This window comes from Mustela nigripes, chromosome 13, assembly GCF_022355385.1.
Source record: "Mustela nigripes isolate SB6536 chromosome 13, MUSNIG.SB6536, whole genome shotgun sequence".
Classification (NCBI taxonomy): domain Eukaryota; kingdom Metazoa; phylum Chordata; class Mammalia; order Carnivora; family Mustelidae; genus Mustela; species Mustela nigripes.
Window position 1 is genome coordinate 63350320 of NC_081569.1, and position 17804 is coordinate 63368123.

The 17804-nt window shown below is 46.7% G+C and overlaps 1 protein-coding gene and 1 pseudogene across 2 annotated transcripts in view; one reads left to right on the forward strand and one right to left on the reverse strand.

Moving 5' to 3' along the window:
• SORD (sorbitol dehydrogenase) overlaps positions 1-10837 on the forward strand; it is a 32719-nt gene extending 21882 nt beyond the window's left edge. For both annotated transcript variants that reach the window (XM_059372725.1, XM_059372724.1), the window contains 5 exons: positions 484-602; positions 3772-3837; positions 5027-5202; positions 8399-8520; positions 9395-10837. In XM_059372725.1, coding sequence (XP_059228708.1) covers positions 484-602; positions 3772-3837; positions 5027-5202; positions 8399-8520; positions 9395-9560 — 649 coding nt within the window. In that variant the 3' untranslated portion in view covers positions 9561-10837. The remainder of the gene's footprint in view (positions 1-483; positions 603-3771; positions 3838-5026; positions 5203-8398; positions 8521-9394) is intronic.
• A 4389-nt stretch (positions 10838-15226) lies between these two features.
• Positions 15227-15969, reverse strand: LOC131999357 (signal peptidase complex catalytic subunit SEC11A-like; annotated as a pseudogene).
• Positions 15970-17804: the final 1835 nt, after the last annotated feature.

Here is a 17804-nt window from a genome sequence, read left to right on the forward strand (position 1 = left end):
CGGGGCTCCGTCGCAGGACCCTGGGATCATGAGCTGAGCTGAAGGCAGATGCTTAACCGACTGAGCCATCCAGGGGCCCTGAAATTCTTTATTTATTAGTGACAGCCATACCATACCTTGTCTTGGATAACATGTTAAAGCAAACATAATGTGTTCATTTACTGAAGTGACTTGTCCAAAGAAAACAATTTTCAGAGCAGGGCAGTGTGGCCTGGGCTCTCAAATCAGGCGTATCTGGTTTCCATTTCAAACCATTTGAGCCTCTCACTAGTTTTGAACCTTAGAAGCAAGTCATTTAATTCTCCAAGGTTTTGTTTCCTTGTCTGTAAAATGGGAGTATTACTACCTGCCCCAGAACTCTCCAAGGATTTACATGAGGGAATATATGTAAATTACTCAGCATTTAATAAATGCTCAGTAAATATTAGCTCTTGTTTTTATTAACCCAAAGGGACTAACTGAGTGTGTTGAATGACACCCCAGGCTTCCTGACAATGTCACCTTTGAAGAAGGGGCCCTGATTGAACCATTGTCTGTGGGGATCCATGCCTGCCGGCGAGCTGGAATCACCTTGGGGAACAAGGTCTTTGTGTGTGGAGCCGGTAAGAACCAGATGACCCCCTAGTTATGAGTTCCTTAAAGGGGAATGTGGAAATCCCTCTGTCTATCTCATCTGCCCCCCCGCCCCGGCAATGTCTGAAATTGGTCCTTAAATCTTTCTGGGGGTGGGGAGGATTATGGTGTCCCCTTCTCTCCATGACCAGAACTTTCTGCTAAATAAACCGTCTGCAGGCATAATAGTAACTGAGGTCATTTCCTAGGCAATATAACACTTTCGGTCATTTAAAGAAAACAATTTACAATTATTTTTTAACTTGACAGGAAACAGGGACATGTTTTTGGTAGTAGAGGGAAAGGCAACTTCTGGAACTTTCACATCATGCCAAAGAAGTGGTCTCCTGGTTCATCCAGGAATGAGGTGGGACCTGTTCATGACCAGTGGACGGAATGGAGTCTGGTCCACTGTGAGCCAGCACTCTGCTTGTTAGGGTTACAGCTGGCTGCCTTCTTTCCACCCCTGCTTCCAGCCATCCAAACAAACCTGGACAAACAAAACCATTCAAAGTGTCTAATGCTAGTGACACAGATAGCATGCTCATGCTCCCTGTGGTTGTGATCTGGTTGGTGTTTCTCGCACAGCTTTTTCTTTTTGGTATAATTGACATATTACATTAGCTTCAGATTATGATGTAATGATTTGATATTCATATATATATTGGAAAATGATCACCACCCAAAGTCTAATTGACATCTGTCACTATGCATAGTCACAAAGTTTTTCTTACAATGAGAACTTTTTAAGATCTACTCTCATAGCAACAGTCAGATATGCAATATGGTATTATTTATTACAATCACCACACTGTACATTATATCCCTGTGATGTATTTATCTCATAACTGGAAGATTGTATCTTTTGACATTCCTCCTCTTTCACTCACCTCTCACCACCCTCACCCCAGCAACCAATCTGTACTCTGTATCTGTGAGCTTTGTTGTTCCTTTTGTTTGTTTAAATTCCACATGTAAGCGATATCATACAGTATTTGTCTTTGTCTCATTGATTGCTCTTAGCGTCATGCCCTCTGAGTCCATCCATGTCACAAATGGCAAGATTTCCTTTTATGACTATGAATAATACTCCACTGTGTACAGACAGACCACATTTTCTTTGTGTCTTCATCTCCACTTAGGTTGGACACTTAGGTTGGACACTTAGCCATATCTTGGCTATTGTAAATAATGGTGCAGTGAACAAGGGGATGCATATATCTTTTTGAGGTAGTGATTTTCATTTTCTTCAACTAAATACTCAAAAGTGGAATTATTGGATTACATGGTGGTTCTAGTTTTAATTTTGTGAGGAACCTCCATATTGTTTTCCACAGGGATCAGAAATTTACATTCCCACCAACAGTACTTGAGGATTCCCTTTACTCCACATCATCGGCAACACCTGTTATTTCATGTCTTTTTAATAGTAGCTGTTCCGACAGGTGTGAGGTGATACCTCACTGTGGTTTTGATTTGTATTTCCCTGATGATTAATGATGTTGAGCACCTTTCCATGTACTTGTTGACCATCTGTTCGTCTTCTTTGGGGAAATGTCTGCTTGGGGGTGCCTGGCTGACTCAGTCAGTAGAGCATGCACATTGGAGATTACTTAAAAAAAAAAAAAGAAAAAAGTCTATAGATCCTTGGCTCTTTTAAAAATTAGATTACTTGGTTTTTCGCTATTGAGTTGTATGAGTTCTTTCTATAGTTTCTGGGTATTAACCTCTTACCGGCTATGATTCGCAAATATTTTTTCTCCTTCGGCAGATTGCCTTTTTCATTTTGTTGATGGTTTTCTTGGCTGTGCAGAAGCCTTTTAGTTTGATGTGGCTCCCCATGCTTACTTCTGCTTTCATTCAGTTGTGTCAAATTCAAAAAATCATGTCGAGGCTAATGTCAAGGAGCTTATGGCCTGTGTTTTCTTTTAGGAGTTTTAATGGTTTTAAGTCTTGATGTTCAAGTCTAACCCATTTTGAGTTAGTCCTCATACATTTTCAGGACTGATTTTGACAGGGCTAAGTGACTGTAGGACTAAGAGAGATGATGGGTGTAAAACAGACTTGCCTCAGTGAGCTCACAGAGTGTAGTATTCTGGTGACATCTCTGTTTTAAACCTGCATAAGTAATACCTTTTTGACATAGAAAAAGGAGTCATTCATATCACATGTGTACATATATAGAGAGAGATTGACCTGTAGCCCTGTCACCTATCAGCAGGAGAGAACCGCAGTAACTATTTTCATGTAGAATCTTTTAGGTTTTGTTTAAAATGAGACCATGCTAAACACACTTTATTTTACCCCTTTTAAAGAAAAAAAGCAGTATATGATGAACATCTTTCCATGACACTAGATGAAAGAGTTATGACATAGTTTTTAAGAGCTGTATGATATCCCACTGTAGTTTGTTTAGCTAATCACCTCTTTGCTGGTCAATTATTTTCCAATGTTTTGATTTTGGGGGGAATTCAACAAAATTATTTTCAAAGGCATTGTGAAAAAGCCAATCCTCAAAGATAATCTGCATAACTTCATTTTGTGGGTCTGGTTTTTTGTATTAAAACTATGTCATCTAGCATGCAGATACTGTGGGGAGAGGTGGTCTCTGGGCTGATTTTTAGGTACCTGAACAACTTAGAGCCTCCTGAGCAGCTGGGTCAATCCAGGGGGCCAGTTCCCTTAATGATACCCTCTAAGGTAGTCCTCAGAGGGCACCTGTAAAGGATGTGTCTCTCCTTGGGGAGATGTGATGGGGTGTAAGAAGGTAGGGGTCAAAGAGAGAATAGGACAATGTATCCCGACCTCCTAAGACATCTTATTCTCTTAATAAATATATGTTTCCTTGAGCCTTCTGGTTCTTTGATATTATCCCCAAGCAGTATCCAAGAGTAAAGGGCAAATTTCTAGCTCTGAGGTCTGAGAGAATTAAATAGAACTCAGCACTAGAAGCAAAATTTCATGTAGAGAACAATTCTTCATATATTCATTTACTTAACCATTCAAACAGTTGTTAAGGTCTCAGCATGTGTGAGGCACTGGGATAGATGCTAGAGGTGCACAAAAGATAGGGTTCCTAGCCTGGCCTGGACAAGGGGGAGAGCTGATGAGCTGATGTTTAACATTTCACAAACATCTCTCATTTCCTGCTTTATTTAGGGCCGATTGGACTGGTCACTGTGATTGTAGCCAAAGCAATGGGTGCAGCTCAAGTGCTGGTGACTGGTAAGAAGGTTTTCTTTTTAAATCTCCTTGAAGGGGGGAGTGCCTGGGTGGCTCAGTTGGTTTGACGCCTGCCAGGGTCCTGGGCTCAAGATCTGCATCAGGCTCTCTGTTCAGCAGGGAATCTGCTCCTCCCTCTCCCTCTGCAGCTCCCCCTGCTTGTGCGATCTCTCTCAAAATAAGTAATAAATTTTTGAAAATCTTCTTGAAGAGGAAACAGCTGGCCTATAGTATGGGGCAAGGGCATAAGAACTCTTCTCTTCCTGGGGTGCTGGGTTTCTAAAGGGGCTTCTCCTTTTTTCCCTTGGGTTCCAGCATTGAAAATCCCACCCAGGGGATGACGAGCTCAGGGCTCAGGAGGAGGCTCTTTTGAAGCTTCTGGGAGAGGATAGATGCTGTGGAGAAGAGGGCCTGGCTCTTTATGTGTGGACCTCAGATGCTACTGCTCACTTGATTCTAAGAAGTGGCTTAGCCCTTGGCCCATTTGGCCAAACCCAGAGGCACAGAAGGTGTGCTTGTGTGTGTGTGTGTGATGTGGAGTTAGTGGGATGTATATGTTTATAAGAGGGTGTTTGTGTGTGAGGTGTGTGGTATGGGTGGGAAGTGTGTGTATGTGTGAGGAGAGCTTATCTGTGACAGCATGTGTGGGTCAGGGAAGTATGTATGGAAGCATGTAGGGTATAGAAGAGTGTGTGTGTGTGTGTGTGTGTGTGTGTGTGTGTGTAGAAGGCATCTGTGAGAGAGAATGTGTGTGTGGGTGTAAGTATGTAGCATTGTGTAGAGTATGTGTAAAGGGGAGTACGGTTATAAGCAAGTATGTTTTGTGTGCAAACAAGGTATCAGAGTGTGTGTAGAAGGTATCTGCAAGTGTTATGTGTGAGGAGCAGTTACCTGTCAGAGAGAGAGGGAGTGTATGCGCAGTGATGTGGTGTATAGGGGTGTGTGGGGGTGCAGAACAGTGTGGGTGTCTGAGAAGTGATCTGAGAGATGGGGGAGGGGAAGGAGATCTTGCGCATGCGCAGCTGTGATGTGTGGGGGGAGCCTATAAAGGTGTAGAGAGTATGTGTGCTGGGCTCGTGGACACCATCCACTACACCCGAGCTTCGCTACCATTAAAACCTGCACCTCCACCTTTTTCCTCCTAATCTGCCAGCCAGTTCTCAGTTGTAAAGAAGCTTTTCGTTCCCTTTAGATCTGTCTGCCTCTCGGTTGTCTAAAGCCAAGGAGGTTGGGGCTGATAACGTCCTTCAGATTTCCAAGGAGAGCCCTAAGGAAATCGCCAGTAAAGTGGAAAGTCTGTTGGGGTGCAAGCCGGAAGTAACCATCGAGTGCACAGGGGCGGAGCCTGCCATCCAGTCAGGCATCTATGTGAGTCGGATGAGGGTGGCCAGAGCCGGTGGGCAGCTTTGGGGCATTGGCCCATGGCAGGCAGCAGTAAGGGGTGCTGGCACCTCTCCTGTGACGACCCCCCCACCTCCAGACAAAATGAGGTGATCTCGGTATCTCTGGATTTTGTTTTATCTCACTTGCTTCACATCCTTCTTTATTGAGTCATTGTGAGGCTTGCATGAGGTAACAGCTGTATATGGCCCTTGAAAGATGTTAAGAGACCCACCCCTTAAGTGATCATATCTGTGATCATAAAAGGACTCTTGGCAAAAAAAAAAAAAAAAAAAATCAACAGGAGGAAGGGAGAGCCATGCTTTAGTTGTGTGTGGGAAATCCCTTTCTTCCTTTATTGAGGAAAACTGCAGTCTTTGAGTCATTGTTAAAAAGCAACAGCCGTTAATGTAGTCACAAAGGTGGGGTGTTTTTCAGAGTCACAGTCTGCTGCTGCTCTTCTTTCCCAGACCTGGGAATGGATAAGCTACCAATGCCTGATTTGACCCTCAGGGACCCACCCATAATTCATGGGAAGTTGCCAGAAAAGGGGAGTGGCGGGGACACGTAGACACACGAGGGTGGGAAGTGGCATTGATGATCCAAGTATGATGAAATGAGGGGAGAAAGAATACCTTCTAGGTTCCAGCCCTACCATGCGCTGGGTCTTCTGCTGGGTGCTTTATAAATGTGCTGTCAGTGTGCACCAGATGAAGACTAGTTCATCTGGTGACTTGCCTTGAGCACACTGCTCCAATGCCTGAGCTTTTCTTACTCTATCCGCTGCTTAGGAGAGAAGGGAAGGAGGGGACAAGGAGCCGGTGGGCAGCCATGCTAGGAGGGAAGGACAGGGCTGAGGACAGCAGTAGCAGCAGCCTGTCCCCTCTACACTCCGGGCACTCCTGCCCTGCTTCCCACAGTGCTGTCCCACAGCAGCGCAGGCTTCCTCCTTCCTTCTGAGTCACAGCTGGGTCATGCAATAGGGCACTTTGCACCACACACGACCTGCTGGGGAATGCCAGTCTGGTACCCTGGCTGAGCTGCCTAGTCATTTGCCCACCAGGATGCCCCTGGCATTAGGGTTGAGAGGAAGAGGTGGGACAGGAGAGGAACAGCTGCCACTTTCGCTCTGTCCTAAGTTCCAGTCGAGGTCAGCCCACCCTCTCCTCCACCGTCAGAGATAATGGTTGCCTTGTGGGAAGGGGCAAAGAGAACCCAAAACTCAGAGGGTAATGGGTCTGTGTGATCAGTCAACCAGTGACCTGTCTTGGGCACCTGCAGTACCCTGGCTTTGTGCTGGGGACCTTGGGGGCTCTGGTGCATAAGGTGCATCCAGCCATCTTCAAGTTGTTGGCCAACTTGGCCAAGTTGTTGGCCAAGTTAGTGACCCCCATCCACAGAGAGGCAGGAAAAAAAAAATGGCTTCACAATGCAAGACTTTGTTCCTCTTCTCTGCTGTCTGGAAAGCACTGGGAACACTTGGCATCTCTCTCTAGCTATTGGTGGGGGCCCCATTGCCAGGCTCCCTGAGGTGGGTGCAGAGGTAAATGCCCAAGGGCCTCACCACACCTGAAGCTGTTACTTCTCCCAAGTGAGGAATGGAGCCATTCTGCATGACAGATGCTACAGAATGCTGCAGGTCACTCTGCAGGTTAGGTGGAGGCACCTTATACGGACATACCCGAGAGTCACTTTCCTCGTGATTAGAAAATCTTTGGGAGGAGACGTGGCAAAGGCTTAGGGTAGAATTCATGTCATCTTGGTGCAGAGGTCACACCCACAAAACAATGGTCAGTTAGTCCAAGCATTCCTTTGTCTGTGGTCAGCATCCTGGCACCTTGGGATGGCCATTTGGCAGTATTCGTTGTCGTCGTCGTCCTCCTCACTAGGTGGAGAGGAAATGCAAATAGCGAAACAGTTTCCAAGAAAATTTCTCGCTTACAAGTTTTGTGTGGCTCAGTCACAACTTTGACTCTACGCCCCACCCCACCTTTTCCAGTGGGGAGAGAGCCTCCCCCGTCACCAACAGTGTTGATAAGTCACCGGTGGTTTGTCAGGAACTCTGTGCTTCAGTTAAAAACAAAAAACATGCCAGACAGTGAGCCCAACCTAGTGCTGAGCACTAGGATTGTTAGGCCAACCACTCGGCTTGGGAGGCGTCATCCTGATCTTACACACAAGGAAGCTGGTTGAGAGGGTCTCACAGATCCATCCAACGTGTAAATTCCAGAGTCACCCCCGTGCTGCAGGCCTGTCTTCCTGGTGTATCCTTCCCCTCAAAGATAGAGGCTGTGGTGCGGGCCTTTTGTAGCTCCACTGGTTAAACTTAGAATGGTTCCAGTAAGTGCTTGGTGCTGGCAACTGTCATGAAAACTGAGGCAAATGGACTATTCTTCTGTCTCTCACAGCACTGGCCACAGTGATCTCCAAAAATCTCTGGAGCAGGCACAGCATTCTTGTGGAATCAGGAAGAGATTATCAGGAGAAATTTCCATGTCTGGCCCACACCAAGGAGGGAACTGATAAGGCAGATAAATGTTCAAGGAAGACAAAATCCATTGTGGCTGAATACTATTGGGATGAATGTCTCTGGAACAAAAATATTTCCAAATGTCAGCCAGTGTGCTTATATAAGGCAGTGTTCAAGCCATAGAATTCTAATGGCTCTCCCCATCTGTATGTGCTTGGTAGTTTCCTCACCAAGGGGGTGGTTCCTTAGAGGTTTTACAAAGATCCTGTCTTTTGTGGAGTTGACATTCTGGAGGAGGGGTGGGTGCTAAGATGAGGAGGCACCTCAGCCAGCACCTGGTATGGAATTAGTAAAGCTCTGAGAGATGCTCAGGAGCTGAAGGTTAAGCTTGTTTGTAGGGAAGATTCTCGCTGGGGTCTGGAGATCCTGGGCTGTTGCCTAGGATCTTGTGGACAGTGGAAGGGGCTCCCACTGGGCCTGGTCCTCCACTGGTAAAGTGTATGATCTCAGGATCCTCCAAGAAGATAACTCTGCTGCTCTGTTAGGTTTGGCTGACATGCGGAAGAGCTAAATGATAGAGAAAGAATCATATTCTCTGGAGTATTTGGATATTCACCTGATGCAAACAGATATTTATGTGACAAAAGTCCTTTTGAATGGAAAGACTGCATTTTCTGATCTTCTGGGTTTTCTTGTTCTCATCTCCTCTTCAAGGCTACTCGTTCTGGTGGGACCTTGGTGCTCGTAGGGCTGGGCCCTGAGATGACCACTGTGCCCCTGGTGCATGCGGCCATCCGGGAGGTGGACATCAAGGGCGTGTTTCGATATTGCAACACGTGAGTATGTGGTGGGTGAGCTGGGGAGGGGGGACGATCGGATAGCAAGACCCCTGCTCAGCCTCTGGGACCAAGAGTTGCCCCCGTTTATTCATGGGAAGCACTCCCGAGCCACACTGACACCCACATGTCATGGTCGGAGTCCAAAGAGAGAGCACCACTGCTGGTTAAAAAACGGGAGGGTAGAGATGGCAGAGGGAAGAAGGGAAGGTAGGGGATCTTGAAGGAAGCATGTCTCTTCATTTCCTCAAGTGGCCTGCTCTTCATTTTCCCCCTGAAAGAAGGAGAGAAAAGGGAACCACAGTAAGAACTCAAGTCCCTTGGTTTCCACCCCAGATCCCAGGGCCCACCCTGAGAAGTGAGAGGGTTTTAGTTCACCTACTTCATGCTCTGTGGCTCTAGGCTCTCCCCAATAGGGGAACTTTCCCAGGACCACCTTCCCCAGGAGTGTCCCTACTCCCACCATTATAGTCTATGACCGTTCTGTCAGCAGAGTGCCATTTCCCAATAAACTCTGCCAAGCCAGAGGGATATGGATGGCTGCAGAGCAATATGGATGGCATATCATTGGCTGCTTCTCTGAGGCTTTTCTGCCTTTTCACAGTGGCCTCTGTATGCCTTATGCCTTCATGCCAAAGGAATTCTAGACTTCGTGACAGACATTGCAGTGGGGTGGAGGCGTTGGGAATAAATAGACTCTGTACTCCCAGATTGTAAATCACAAGATCATTTCTACCATTGTTTGTCGAGTAGACCTTGTAGAACCATAGTGCTATATAAATAAATAGAGCCAAGCTGTTCTTGTGCTTGGTGGCTTTGGGGACCTGGTTCTTTCCTCTTGTAGGTTGAATGTGACATTTGTGATCTTTTACAGGTGGCCAATGGCAATTTCGATGCTTGCCTCCAAGTCTGTGAACGTAAAGCCCTTAGTTACCCATAGGTTTCCTCTGGAAAAAGCTCTGGAGGCCTTTGAAACAGCCAGAAAGGGACTGGGGTTGAAAGTCATGCTCAAGTGTGACCCCAAGGACCAGAATCCCTAATAATGAATTGGGTTTTGCCCTCAACCCCCTACCCCCAGCCCTGTGCCAGTATCTTGGCAGGGCGGGGCTTGATGCAGAAGTTTCTTTTGAGTAGCAAAAATAATTAAAATAATTCATTACAAGCAGAGAGCTTTAAACAACAGAGGAACTGGTGTACCTTAAAACACAAGTAGGGACAGTTTGGGGGAATTTGCAGGCAGAGTGACCTACCTATTCATACAAAGCAAAGTTCAGCAAGTAGAGCAGAGTTTGTTAGGCAGGTGCTGGGAACTCCCCTTCTTCCTGGAATGCCTCAGTTAAGTGAGGAAAGAAATCTGCCCATTGGGTTCCTGGTTCCACTGTGACTGGCCAGGTGGGGTTGGGAGTTAAGTTATGGAGAGACAACTTGATCAGACTTGACTGGCACAGAAACTGATTTTCATGAAAAATCTCAGTTCAGGGTCTGGGTTAAAGGGTTGTCAGCAGTTCATAGATGGTCTTTCTAGACATAAGTGCTCTGTGGTTGGATGATAAAAGGAGACTTTAAGGAACTAACCTTCCTGGGTCTAGGGTAATTTTTAAAATCAACTTAAAAAAACCCAAAACTGAAATCCTGTGTGAGATCCAACCAGCTTACATTCTCCAAAAGTAGGAACAGTCAGGCAAGCTCTCAATACTGCTGGAAGATTGCCTCTTCTGCAACTCCTCCGAATTCTGTTTAACTTCAACAGCCTTCCCCACACTTCCCACCCCACCCTTCGTTCCTTCAGGGGCAGTCACTGTGGGCTCCTTTGTCACTAGTCAACCAGGAGCCTCCTTCCTTAGGGCAACAATCAAGGGGAGTCCTCCTGGGAGACTTGCCCAGGAGGGTTTGGCCAGTGCACCTGTCTTCCCGTCCCACAGGGTCAGCATTCCCTTCACTCTCATGATGATGGACAATTCCATTTAATCCTGATGATTATAAACAGAAATCCCTTCTCCTTCTCATAGACTGTTAACACTGTTGGTATCATTCTGTTGGAATGATCGCTCCCATCTTATTTTAATCGTAGGATTTTCCTGTGTAAGATTTGGGGTCCAAATCACTTGATGCCCATCTGGGATCTTGAGATAGTCAAGAATGAGGATATTGTAGCTATGACATAACTTGGGCTGCAGCCTTTTAATCCTTCAGCTGGGAGTGGAGACTAAGTTTGAAGAGGCTCTGTCTTTCCTATAACTGGGGAGGGCCGTGACCAATGCTTGGAATCCCTCAACCTGCTTTGGGTAATAAATTATGGTTGTGGTGCCTCACCGTTGCTGCCCCTTTGTGTCCCTTTTTATGGGAGGTGGGGTGGCTCTGGTTACTCATTTCATAAAAGGAAAGATCCAGGATTTCTGAAAGGGACACATTTTCTGCATCAAATATAATGTCATTAACTGCTGGAAATTTATGGTAATGATCTCTAATCCTCTCAGCAAGTCTGAATACATGGGATTATTTTACACCTAAGGAAGTAGAGAAGCCAAGCAGTTTGCTCAAGGTCACCCACAGCCTTTCCTCTTTCATGTTATCTCTGGAGGAGGGCGGGGAGAATCTTGAGACTTCGGCACACTCTGCAGCCAGGCAGCCTGCTTGTGGAACTGTCCCACTTCCTTCTCAGAGTCCTCCTCAGCTCTAGAGGCACACTTGCCAGCCGCCTCCTCTTGAAACCAGTTCCAGCTCCGTGGTCCCAGAGTTCCTTGAATGTGGAATGGGAAGGCCTTCCCCTTCTAGACAAAGACTTCCAACAGAAATGCCCCCCAAGGGAAGTGGATTCCCTGTTAAATTCACAGGCGGCACTTTTCCTTTGATTGCCGTCTGTTGGAGGGAGGAGGCCACAGAACCTGAAGGGGGGGGGGGGGGGCCCTGGAAAGGGGAGGCTACCAAGGGCAAAACAGGTGTCATTTATGTCACAATCGGTATTGGTCTGGATCTTCCAAGTCGGTGGCCTGAAGTCTCCATTTCCTGGTGTGTTGACCTGCCCCGTGCTGCTGCCACGTGGGCATTCGCAAAGACCAGACAGCCTGATGGAAAACAGCATCAGGGAATACCTCCCCTTTCCAGATCCTTCCACCATTCCCAAACCATGCTGCACTATCACAGCTCCCAAGGCGGGTGGGGGGTGAGTGGGGGGGGGGGGTGTGTTGGGGGGGGGGGAGGGTTGCCGGTGAGCGAGGGAGGGCTGGCTACCCAGAGAGTCCTCTGGGAGGTGGGAGGGCTGGAGCTGGTGTTGCTGAGCTCTGCCTGGCTCCCTGGCCTTTGCAGCCTTGTTGGATGTTTCCCCTGTTGCTGGGAAGGACATGCAGGAAGCCCAGGAATTGATTCGTCCCACCACCTCCACTGCCTGCTCAATAAATACTGATTAACTCAGTGAATCAGTCCCGGAACCCAGAATATGGCCCTGCCGGCCAATGTGTGTGCTGTCACCAGTGCCTGGCACCTTGTGGGCTTTCCATCAACACCAAGGGCCCCACCCAGCCGGCACTCCCGGCATGAGGGTGGTGTGTACCAGTGGAGAGCTTCGAAGAAAGACCCTGAAGATAGGCTAGGTGGTGGAAGGGAGAGGCCTGCTCATGGATCCTAAAGGAGAAAAGGGGCCACATCTTCAGCAGCTCCCTCTTGCTGGCCACCTTCGGCTCCTGTGGCTGTGGATATGAAGTCACTAATGGACTGCCTGTCCCTGGCTCTCAGGCCATCCTGATCAGCCTCACTTCTGTGTACTCAGTCTAGCCTCTTCCTTCTGGGTTTTTTACTACCTTTGGGAGAACAGTGGGGGCCTGTGAGCAAGTCACTTGGGCCAGAAGTTAGGAGTGCAGGAGATAGGATTTAGTGGGTATTTGCCTTTTCCTGAACTGTCCTCTGCACACCATCTCAGCCTAGGCTTGGAATACAGAAGGTCAACAATGAGACCTGCATTTCTGAGTGGGAGGCAGATCTCTGCCACCTCCGCACACCCCCACCATGTGCCTGTACATGTGTACACACACACACACACAAGTCCCGGGAGGTTCAGGGAGGAGCAGGGTGAGGAGCGGGCAGCAGGGAAGTTGTGTGGCCAGGAGCTCCTCACAGAGCAGTCTGCGCCCCCACTGACTGGATCCCCCACTCCCGATTCCCCCCTCCCCTTAAAACCCTACTAGAATGGAACACTGAGCTCCTCCCTGGGTACCTGGAAGAGGGACAGGATGTACAGTTGGTGTTCCTGCCAAGAGACTGCTTGACAGATCTTAACCATCAGTGGGGTGCAGAAGTAGCATCTATTCTCAGGGTCTGTGACCCAGCACAGCGAGGAGAGACAGGGTTTGATGCCAGGATTTAGGGTTCTTTTCTTTTCTTTTTTTTTTTGAGATTTTATTTATTTGAGAGAGCACAAGCTGGGGGAGCAGCAGAGGGAGAGGGAGAGAAGCAGACTCCCTGCTGAGCAGGGAGCTTGACACAGGGCTCAATCCCAGGACGCCAGGATCATGACCTGAGTGTAAGGCAGACACTTAGCTGACTGAGCCAGCCAGGTGCACTGGGTTCTTTGGAATCCTAGACCCCGACTGACTCACTGACTCACTGACTCACTGACTCACTCCTAGACCCCTGACTCACTTTCCCACTCCAAGTCTCAGTATCCTCCCTTTTTAACAGAAGGACAGGGCAAGATGATCTCAAGGTCTTTATCACCACTGTTCTTGTCACCAGCTAGACCCTAAGACCTGATCTCCTGCCCATTTGTTTGTACTCACCGACCTTTGTTCCACTTTTCCCGTAAGCTCTTCTTTCCAGCTTATCTCTTAACTCAGGCAAAAGACTGAATGAGCATAACATCCCATGACAGAAACCAAAATTCAAGCAATAACATCTGCCCTGATAAGATTCAGATGACCCAGGCCACTTTGCCTGAAATGCCCAACCCAAGTTGCACAGATGAGCCATGGAGTGGTCTCCAGGATGGCAATTACCTTTATCTCATTATAATGCTAAAATCTCCATCCAAGGAGGAGCACAAGCCTCCTTTACATAACATACAATGTATGTATGCACGGCCCTATGCCCCCCTCTACATACCACGACAAGAATACCCTTTTTAAATGGTAATCCTAACCCAAAATAGGAGGAACTCATCCACCCTTGCTTGGGAGGGTGGGAGGCAGTCACAGCTTTGGAAGTTATTTCCCATGATAAACTGTAGATTGTGCAACAACTTACCTGGTGTTGTTTCTACCTGCCACTCACCAAGGAGGGAACACACATGAGTTCAGTTACAATATTATACAGGGTTCCCATCATGCTAAAGCCCTGGGAAGTGAGGACCACTTGCGGTGGCAGGGTTGAGGGGGAGGCCTTAGGCTGGAGGTGTGAGGGCCTTCTTGGGTTTCAGTTCCAGTCCTCTGTGTGTGTGTGTATATGTGTGTGTGAGGAAGTCACCTGAAGGAGGGAGATGAGAGGAAGTGGCGGTGGGGTTGCTGCCTATGGAAACACCTGCCTCTTGGGCATCACCTTGTTCTGCTGCTTGGCCTTAGGCCCCCAGGTATGGTCCTGAGATGGTCTGTACAACCCAGGATGGTCTGTACAACCCAGAGCTGGGCCCTAGAAGATCTGGCCCCATCCCTGCTGGGGTTACTGATTCACCTTTCTGCACTCTCCGTAGGACTGGATGGAGAAGCGCAGCCTAGCAGGGGGTGGGGGACCCCAGCAATCCATCCATAATTAGGAAGGAGCTCTGGGAAGAAGGTGAGCCTGGGCCAAAAGTGGGCCCGTTGTGGGCACAGCAGGGGTGCAGCTCCAATGGGACCAGCTCCAGCCTTCCGGGGGGTGGTGCTGAAGCCCTGTGTGTCTTGCCTACTCTCACAGGCTCTCTGTTTGCTGAACCACCCCCCCCCCCTTGATCCTGGAGCCTGTCCCACAGACGTGCCTCAGCTCCTCTTCCCTGTAGGAATGGCAAGAGGCTCAGCTGTTTAGTTCTATGCAGAGCCCTTGTCACCAGGAGATAACATTGTGTGTGCCTCCCCTTATCACATGTGTTCATACATTGTGAAGAAAATAACGCCAGATAAGTAAGAAGAAGAGAAAATCAGCCATAATCTGTCCTTTAAGGATGGTAATAAGTGGGAGACCTTCCTTCCAGCTTTTCCCTGTGTATCTCCATACATCTCTAAAGCATGTACACATGTATTTATAATCAGGAATGGGAATATACTTTATCTATTTTCCCTCCATTTTCACCCATAACAAATAACGACTTTTTTTTTGCTGTTTACTTAACAATCACAATTCCCATTAACGAAATTTAACAATAACTGCACCATCTAACACCCTATCAATCCAAGTCCAACTTTCCCTAATTACCTAAAAAAAAGTGACTTTCTCCACCTCATTTTCTTCTTTTTCTTTTTTTCTCTCTCTCTCCCTCCCTCCCTCCCTGCCTTTTCTCTCTCTCTCTCTCTTTTTTTTTTTTTTCCCTTTTGAGCTCAACCTTTTAATATAAAAAAAACTCACTGGTGGACAAAATATGAAAGCCTGAAAATGACAACATATGAAATCCTGTGATTGAGAGTCCCCTCAAGTGTGCGCTGTGGTGCCCAGCCCCTCCCCAATACATACCCCAGCGTGGAAACAGAAACTAATGCAAACCACTGCTAACAAGCTGTGCAGACAGGTGCATTCTCCACTCCACCAATCACAGACAATGTCTACTCCAAACATTCAGTAAGGAAAAGCAGGGCATCTTCCAGGAGCAGAAGGCAAACTTCTTACAATGCACCAGCACAAATACACCCAGCCGAAAGGGTATTGCCTACTTAAATTTAGGACAGTCATTCATGAGGATCATCACAATAAGGAACAAACCTCTTGTTTTCCCCACAACATCTTTCCTCAGGGACAGCCAGTTCTGTCCCTGTTTATAGAGGCCTCAGTCAGCAAACACATTATTACCTCCTTTTGTCAAAAATTTGGTATGTCTATTTTGCTTCTTTAAAAAAAAAAAAAAAAAAAGGTTTTATTTATCCGTCAGAGAGAGAGAGCACAAGCAGGGGGAGAGGCAGGCAGAGGGAGAAGTAGGCTCTCTGCTGAGCAAGGAACCTGGCTTGGGACTCTATCCCAGGACCCTGGGATCATGACCTGAGCTGAAAGCAGACGTTCAGCCAAGGGAACCACCAAGGCTGTCCCCATTTTGCTTCTCATGAGTCTTCAAGAGTCCAAGGAGTCTCTCTTCCTTCTATCCTAAAAACAACCATTTCCTCCCAATCGAATGGTATCTTCAACTCGATTTGTTAAAAAAAGATCTCTATGAATGCAGGTTCCGTGCTGCCTGCCGCGAGCACTACTCCAACTGGAACTTTCACTTCCAGTTATGAGCACTAACCCATTCCAGATCATTAGAGCCGAGGAGATGATCATTCCAAAATTTAGGACTTGATAATACAGTGGAGCTCTCTGCCCAGGCTCAGCCTCCTGCTCCTCGTGAAGGTGGTGCCCTGGGTTAGCTGGGAGGTTGCCCTGCTCCAAGGCATTTTCTTGAATCAGGATCCAAACACGTTGCCTGAGTGGTTAATATGTCTCTTAAGTTTCTTTTAATGTATTATAGTTTCCCTCCGTTTTGTTTAAATGTCCTTATTATGTTGAAGAAACTGGGTCATTGGTCCTCCACGTACTGTTTTCCATTTGTTTTCATTTAATAAATTATTATATTCCTTTTTGTGTCAATATTTACACACATCATTACTTTCAATCACCATATTCCATTGTGTGGATGTACTGTCACCCATTAAGCAAATCACAATATTTGGGGTATTTGTATAGTCTACAGGGTTTGGGGCTTACAATAAGGTTGCAATTATTAATTTATACATACATTTTTTTACTTCTTGCTTTCTAAAGTTATGTTTTTTTAACTTAATTTTTAAATTTTATTTATTTTTTAATAAACATATAATGTATTACTAGCCCCAGGGGTACAGGTCTGTGAATTGTCAGGTTTACACACTTCGCAGCACTCACCATAGCCCATACCCTCCCCGATGTCCATAAACCCACCACCATCTCCCTACCCCCCTCCCCCCTCAGTTTGTTTTTTGACATTAAGAGTCTCTTATGGTTTGTCTCCCTCCCAGTCCATCTTGTTTCACTTATTCTTTTCCTACCCTCCAAATCCCCCATGTTGCATCTCCACTTCCTCATATCAGGGAGATCATATGATAGTCGTCTTTCTCTGATTGACTTATTTCGCTAAGCATAATACCCTCTAGTTCCATCCACGTTGTTGCAAATGGCAAGATTTCATTTCTTTTGATGGCTGCATAGTATTCCATTGTGTGTGTGTGTGTGTGTGTGTGTGTGTGTGTGTGTGTGTGTGTATACACCACATCTTCTTTATTCATTCATCTGTTGATGGTCATCTAGGTTCTTTCCATAGTTTGGCTATTGTGGACATTGCTGCTATAAACATTCGGGTGCACGTGCCCCTTCAGATCACTACATTTGTATCTTTAGGGTAAATACCCAGTAGTGCAATCGCTGGATTGTAAGGTAGCTCTATTTTCAACTTTTTGAGGAATCTCCATGCTGTTTTCCAGACTGGTTGCACCAGCTTGCATTCCCACCAACAGTGTAGGAGGTTTCCCCTTTCTCCACATCCTCGCCAGCATCTGTCATTTCCTGACTTGTTAATTTTAGCCATTCTGACTGGTGTGAGGTGGTATCTCATTGTGGTTTTGATTTGTATTGCCCTGATGCTGAGTGATGTCGAGTACTTCTTCATGTGTCTGTTGGCCATCTGGATGTCTTCTTTGCAGAAATGTCTGTTCATGTCCTCTGCCCATATTTTGATTGGATTATGTGTTCTTTGGGTGTTGAGTTTGCTAAGCTCTTTATAGATTTTGGCTACTAGCCCTTTATTGGATATGTCATTTGCAAATATCTTCTCCCATTCTGTTGGTTGTCTTTTGGTTTTGTTAACTGTTTCCTTTGCTGTGCAAAAGCTTTTGATCTTGATGAAGTCCCAATAGTTCATTTTTGTTCTTGCTTCCCTTGCCTTCGGCAACATTCCTAGGAAGAAGTTGCCCTGGCTAAGGTCGAAGAGGTTGCTGCCTGTGTTCTCCTCAAGGATTTTGATGGATTCCTTTCTCACATTGAGGTCTTTCATCCATTTTGAGTCTATTTTTGTGGGTAAGTTCTTATTTCGTGGTGTAAGGAAATGGTCCGATTTCATTTTTCTGCATGTGGCTGTCCAATTTTCCCAACACCATTTGTTGAAG